This window comes from the organism of the source record quoted next, unplaced genomic scaffold (genome assembly GCF_019419815.1).
Source record: "Pyrus x bretschneideri cultivar Hongxiangsu unplaced genomic scaffold, Pyrus_bretschneideri_v1 Contig10, whole genome shotgun sequence".
In the NCBI taxonomy this organism is placed as follows: Eukaryota; Viridiplantae; Streptophyta; class Magnoliopsida; order Rosales; family Rosaceae; genus Pyrus; species Pyrus x bretschneideri.
Genome location: NW_025999391.1, coordinates 7,321,207 through 7,328,297, shown reverse-complemented (window position 1 = coordinate 7,328,297; position 7,091 = coordinate 7,321,207). Strand labels below are relative to the sequence as shown.

The window sequence follows — 7,091 nt, the reverse complement described above, 5'->3', positions numbered from 1 at the left end:
TGGGACCCTCCGAGTTTAAAATTCTAGATCCGTCACTGCATATATATAAATAAAATTCTAGCGTCTTATTCACACGTGCATTTACACCTTTTCCCTCTTACGTTTTATAAAGTTTAGTTTATAACATAGTCACAAAATTGAATGAATTTCTGATCTTTCAATGATGATAAAAAATAAATTAGCTTCATATACATAGGGAGCCAAATATTGTTCTAATCTATTGAAGCCGGCCTTCTAACCTCTGCCTATAACCTTTTAGCCCAATTCATGCATATTTTTTTAACTCAAGTTAGAAATTAAAATGGCAAATTAAGTTGAATTTAACTCATCAACGTTATGGTTTCGTTTGTAAAAAAGTTTTAATTGAAATGTTTTTTTGGGTAACAAAATTAAAATGTTGTTCACCACAAAAAAAAAAAAAAAAAAAAAAAAAAAAAAAAAGAAAAAAAAAAAGAAATGTTTTAATTTCGCTTCCAACTCCAAACTCGAGGAACTTGTGCAGATATTTCTTTCAGTTCAGAGGGTTGTGATAAACTGTAACTGGAAAAGAAAACACTTCAATCGAAAAAAAATGGATGAAACGTTTCTCTTGATGCTGTCAAACCTCCTCCATCTCCACAACTCAATCGACCCAACAACCTCCCTCCTCTCCACCACCCCCACAACCGCCGCCGCCGCATCTTCCTCCCCCACCACCTCCTCCTCCCCCACCCCAACCTCCCTCCTCGCCTCCTCCTCCGCCGCCCCTCTCCTCTTCTTCACCATCGCCTCCGTCCTCTCCTTCATCGCCACCTCCCGCACCAAACCCTCCTCCTCCTCATCCCAAAACCCACCCCCCGCCTCCACCGACACCGCCGCCGCATCCGCCTTTTCCGTCTCCGCCTTCCGAGCCCTCTCCACCGAACACATCTGGTCCCTAGAAGCCCCTCTCCGCGATGCCCAATGGCGGTCCCTCTACGGCCTCTCCTACCCTGTCTTCACTACCGTCGTCGAGAAGCTCAAACCCCACATCGCCCTCTCCAATCTCTCCCTCCCCTCTGACTACGCTGTCGCCATGGTCCTTTCCCGCCTCTCCCACGGCTTCTCCGCCCAAACCCTTGCCTCCCGCTACTCCCTCGATCCATACCTCGTCTCCAAGATTACCAACATGGTCACCCGCCTCCTCGCCACCAAGCTGTACCCTGAGTTTATCAAGATTCCCATCTCCCGCCGCAGGCTAATTGAAACCACCCAGGCTTTCGAGGAGCTTACGTCGCTCCCCAACATGTGTGGCGCCATTGACGGCAGCCCAATCAAGCTCCATAAGCACAATTTGCCCGGAAACTACAAATGCCGATATGGGTACCCTTCGGTTTTGCTCGAGGTCGTGGCGGATCACAAGAAAATCTTCTGGGATGTGTGTGTGAAAGCCCCTGGCGGCACAGACGACGCCACCCATTTCAGAGATAGTCTTTTGTACAATAAGCTGACTTCCGGCGATGTTTGGGAGAAGATAATCAATGTGAGGGGTCATCATGTGAGGCCTTACATTGTTGGGGACTGGTGCTACCCCTTGATGTCCTTTATGCTGACACCTTTTTCGCGGAATGGGATGGGGACTCCTGCCCAGAACCTGTTCGACGGAATGCTTATGAAGGGGAGGTCTGCTGTGGTTGAGGCAATTGGGCTGCTTAAAGGGAGGTGGAAGATTCTGCAGGACCTCAATGTGGGTATTAATCATGTGCCTCAGACCATTGTTGCTTGTTGCGTGTTGCATAACTTGTGCCAAATTGCGAGGGAGCCTGAACCGGAGCTCTGGAAGGACCCGGATGAGAGTGGGCCGCCGCCCAGGGTGCTTGAAAGCGAGAAGGATTCTTACTACTATGGGGAAAGCTTGAGGCAAGCATTGGCAGATGATTTGCATCAGAGGCTTTCGTCGAGATAAGACACGCATCCTTTCAGGGTAAAGGGGTGGCTTCTCAAACCTTTTATTTTTCTATGTAAGGATGTTCATTTGAATGTTATCTTGGTTGTTCGTTTTAGGTTTTAGGCTGGAGTACTTGAATTAAGCTAAATATGTGATGACTGAGATAGTTGTTGGGGCCGACTGACTTGGTAGTGAAGTTACAGGATTGGCGGAAGGAGTGGAAATCCACTAGTGGTTCATCAGGTCTACTGCATTTTATGTGTTTAGCACTAGTCGTTGAAGATGAAGGGGATCAGAGTAATATGTCCTTGTAGCTAGTCTTTAGGAAGAATCTTGTGCATCGTAACCTTGCAATGTTTATGTCGAAATTATCATATTGATGAGAGTAATTCTTTGGTGCATTTGATCCACAGTAAGGGCTAAGAGGCCTGATGTTCTTGTTTCTGTTCTTGGGGTCTGTACGCTCGTCGGAAGATTCGCTTATATTGAAGCAAGAAGTAGACTAATTTGCGTACAATTGAACTGATATGCGTTGAATCGTAGTTAACCTTGAAAGTTGAAGGTCACAAGTAGCAAAGACCAATTTACTAGTTGACGGCGGATTCCACCCGATACCTGATGTTCCGCCTTATCTTAAGGAAGTTGTTGTGTTTCCATTATCATAAATTCAAAAGCTGCCATTGCCAAGACAAAATGTCAAGAGAAGAACACAAGCAGGGTCAACTTAAGATAATCAACATTAGCTCATAATTCATCACAAAATTGATGCGTCTTTCAATTTCCTTTCATCAAACAAACAAAATAGTTGCACGAGCAATTTTGCCATGAATACATGAAGTTTTAAGCCTTGGCGCATCGAGAAGAGAATAGCATCCATCAAATCAATCAAATGCAGCTTGAAATCCACATCCTTTGCCTCTCAAGCAGCGAAACATAATGCTCAGTTTCTTTCAAGCGAAGAGAAAACTTACTACTTTCTTGTTTGCTTGTGCTTTTGTATGAAATTGAGTCTACCTACAACAGAAAGATTCAGTAGTAAGAAATTGATGCTAACCGCTGAAACTCTGTTAACTGAGACCGTAAAGTTCTAAAATAAATCGTGAGTGCACGTAAATACGAGGAAGAAAGCTGACAATGTCATAAATTGACCAAGAACAACACCATGCGTGGTAGATTCTTTGGTTATATAGTCTCTGCGTGCACTTGCAGCTGAACACAAGCACACATTACAGAATGCATTGAGTGAAAGACAGACATGGATACCTAACCAAGAAGAAACCGCTACCAGACGTTGTGAGAGGATCTAGTGAGAGCCTCCCATAATTGATCCATGAGTACAGATTAGAAAAGTACAGAGTAAAAACAAAATGGCATTTCCAGAAAGCTTCAAAACTTCTGTTCGAATATGCTGTCCACCACAAACAGCATTCGAAACCAAATGCAAACTACACATAAATCAATACTGTGTGTCACAAATGTTACTTACATTGAGCATAACTCTGAAAAGAAGGAAAGTGTAGTGATTAGGCCTCTGTGAATAAATGTCACAAATGTTACTTACATTGAGCATAACTGAAGAATCTTCGTAAAAAGGTGGCTGAAGGCCTGGGTGACTAGGCCTCGCTGGCAGAAGCCACCACTGGTTCCCTTAATGTTGTGTCCGACAATACTCTAATAAAGGTGATAGAATTCAATTCCGTTCTCAATCACTGACCAATATATAAGCTCAAAGGTTCACTTCAGTATGCACCTTCCTCATTCACTTGGTCAGTCAAAAAGATCGCAATCAGCTTGAATGCTTGCCATCATTTTTGTTCTTTTCAGTAAGAGAATGTTTGCCATTATTTACCCCCCTGCACAGGCTGCTACTCCACTATTTGGAAGGAGGCCATCCTTGGCCATTTCGCTAAGCACATTAAATACCGCATCCATATTTCCTTCTTTATGGTTGACTTCAACGAGTAGTTTTGCAAGCTCAGCGTCACTAACCTGAGAGCTCCTAAGCATGTTCCCTATGACTTGATTCAATTCCTTGTTCATTCCCTCGGTGAAAAGTTCTTTAATCAACGCAATAACAGTCACAGTATGAGGAATGAAACCGAAATGCAACATCTCCTTGTATAGATTATATGCCTTCTGAACACTTCCACCCCTACAATGACCATGTATAATAACATCATAAACTGCCTCATTAGGCTTGTATTTCCTCTTAATCATCGTCTCAAAAACTTGGTCTGCTTCTTTCATCAAACCCTTCATACAGAATCCCTTTACAAGGGCCACCACGCTCTTAAATTCACTATTAGTGCAGTTCTCTATTAGTGTATTATATGTGACATCATCGGGAACAGACTCCTCGTAAAACAACTCGAGCAGAAGCCTCTTTGCTTCCCTTGTCCGAGCTTGTTTGTTAAGTCCGTTAATAAGCACACTGTATGTAACAACATCAGGTAAGAAACCTTTTCGTATCATTTCATTATTCAACTCTAGAGCCTTGATTAAGTCCCCTTCCACACAGTAAGCATTGATCAAGGTTGTGTACGTAAATTCATCAGGACGCATACCCATGCTTAACATTTCTTGGAACAGATCACAAGCTTCAACTAGTCTTCTTTGCTGACAGACACCTTGAATGAGTGATGAATAGGTAACTGCATCAGGTGATACACCCTTCTCCACCATCTCCTGCTTCATTCGAAATGCGCTCTCCAATTCCTTATGCCGACAATACCCAGTTATAATAGTACTATAACTTACTACATCAGGGAACAAACCTTTACCTATCATGTCTTGTATAACTCCAATGGCCTCCTCCATCCTCCCTAATAAGCAGTATCCATTGATAAGGGCATTGCAAGTCACAATCGAAGGTGAAAATCCACTCCCAATCATTTCATTCAGAACACCGTAAGCTTCATTTAAGAACCCCTGTTGAGAGAAGCCATCAATCAATGTAGTATATGTCCTCTCATTTGGACGAAGTCCTCTAATACGCATCTGATCAAAAAACTCCATTGCTCGTTTCAAATTCTTAGCCTTACACATGGCGTTAATCAATGCTGTATATGTGACGACATTTGGAGACAAGCCATTCCTCTGCATATCCTCTTGCAAAACAAGTGCTTGATGAAAATTGCCTGCCTTACAATATCCACTAATGAGTGTATTACCAGTCACCTCATCAGGAACAAAACCTTTTCTTTTCATCTCATCAAGGACCTGAATTGTCTCATTCATCCTGCCTTCTCGACACAAGCCATTGATTACCACATTATAAGAAATCAAATTCGGCTCCAAACCCTTGAACGCCATCGATCTGAACAGTTCAAACGCCTCATCAATCCTCTTCAACTTGCAATAGGCATCAATCAATGTATTATAAGTAACCACATTCGGCAAACAGCCATTTCTTTCCATTTCACCTAAAAAATACAACCCCATTTCCAAATTCCCCGCCCCGCTACAACCCCTAATCAAAATATTGTAAGTATACACATTCGGAGAGACCCCATTCCTAATCATCTCACTCCACACCTCTTCTGCAAATTTAACCGACCCTTTCGACCTAATAATTGCATCTAAAATCGCATTATACGACAGCACACCAGGCATAAATCCATGAACTTTAGCTAAACTAACAATGTTCATTGCTTTATCAATGAAATTCAAGTGAGAGTAAGACTTCACCACCAAGTCAAAGACCGCCGAGCTCGAATTGCAGCTATGAAAGGAGTCAGCGAGGCACTGAAAGACCAAACTGCCCCCATCGTCGACGGTGTTGAGGGCAACGTCCTCCGCGAGGGATTGAGCGGACTTGTAGAGCTTGAAGCGGGTGAGGATGTGGAGCGCCAGGCACTTGCATGGGAAGGTCAGGAATTGGCGGTTTCGAGCCCAGTTGAGGAAATTTAGGGTTAGGGTTTGGTCGAATTGGGACTTGAGGAGGACGCAGGAGGCTGCCTCTGGGGTAAAATGGGAAGATAGAGAAGTGAGGTGTTGAGGGTGGCGTTTGAGGTAGGTGATTGCCTTGTCGGCGAGGGCGGCGTCGGAGGGGGACCGGTGAAGTGAAGGTAGCTTGTAAATATGATGTTTCGGGAGGGGCATTTCGGCAATTGAAGAAGTTGGGGTCTATCAGAAAGTTCAGAACAAAAGTGTACAGTTGCAGAGTTGGTTCTGGCGGCCTCGCGAGGAAGAAACAGGGGAAAAGTTTAGACGTTTAAAGAGAACGACAACGTTCTTGGTAAATTTTTATTTTTTTTGGAACAAACGATATTATTTACACTAAAACGGAAAGGGTAGGCTTAGCCTTACAATGGGCTAGCAATAACGTGGTTCAAACCCGTCTTCGGCGAGAATCGAATCTAAGACCTCTCACTTATAAGTGAATAAAAATACCACTAAATTGTAGTACTAAGTGGTCGGTTTTTTTTATTTTTTATTTTTTAAACAAACGATATTATATACACTAAGGGGAATGTGGTGGATTTAGCTTCACAATGAGCTAGTAATAATGTGGTTCAAATTCGTCTTTGGTAAGAATCGAACCTAAAAACTTTCACTTATAAGTGAAAAGAAACACCACCATAGTACTAAAAACTATAAAACTGATTTCTTGAGTTTTCAAAAATTAACCTTCAATTTTGAGTTTTAGTTTAAATTTGATAACCTCACCTTGTTCAATTCTTGAAATGCCCCTTCTAAAATCTCAAGTTTGCAATCTTCTTTCACTTCACTGGTAATGGTATCCTTCCAAGCCGTTCTCGCTGACAAAGCGAGAAACTAGTTAGTAGATCAAATAGTTAGTTGTTAGGAGTAGAGACGTTTTTCGGAAGGATTGGATCATAATCAATGTTTCCAATTTTTGTTCTAAAATTTCGGAATCAGAGTAATCTTCAAAATTTCTAAACATAATTAAGATATTCATATATCTTATAAGTTTTTTTATATTTTCTAACTTTTTCCCATATGCAATTTATTATTCTTTCTTAATATTTGGTTACATATGCTTGTGTATAAATTCAACTAATTTCGTAGTGGCCACCTAGCAATACGGTTTAGTGGTATTCTTCTTCACTTGTAAGTGAGAAGTCCTAGGTTTGATTTTTGCCAAAGCGAATTTGAACCATATTATTGTTAACCCATTGTAAGGCTCTGCACACCCATTCCCCTTAGAGCACTTCCACCGTGA

General features: G+C 42.2%; 2 protein-coding genes across 3 annotated transcripts; one reads left to right on the top strand and one right to left on the bottom strand.

Annotated features, from left to right (window-relative positions):
* The first annotated feature begins 517 nt into the window (after positions 1-517).
* LOC125469973 (protein ALP1-like) lies at positions 518-2,423 on the top strand. The gene has a single exon (XM_048568277.1). The coding sequence runs from the start codon at positions 572-574 to the stop codon at positions 1,922-1,924; it is 1,353 nt and encodes a 450-aa protein (XP_048424234.1). The 5' UTR covers positions 518-571; the 3' UTR covers positions 1,925-2,423.
* A 135-nt stretch (positions 2,424-2,558) lies between these two features.
* On the bottom strand, positions 2,559-6,075 carry LOC125469966 (pentatricopeptide repeat-containing protein At5g39710-like). Of its 2 annotated transcripts, none has more exons than XM_048568265.1 (2): positions 3,468-6,075; positions 2,559-2,920 (listed from the first exon to the last, which is right to left on the bottom strand). In XM_048568265.1, exon 1 carries the CDS (start codon positions 6,005-6,007, stop codon positions 3,752-3,754), a length of 2,256 nt encoding a protein of 751 aa, XP_048424222.1. In that variant the 5' UTR covers positions 6,008-6,075; the 3' UTR covers positions 2,559-2,920; positions 3,468-3,751. The 2 variants fall into 2 exon arrangements, with proteins under 2 accessions (XP_048424222.1, XP_048424227.1); XM_048568270.1 differs by having other exon boundaries at positions 2,559-2,916.
* Positions 6,076-7,091: the final 1,016 nt, after the last annotated feature.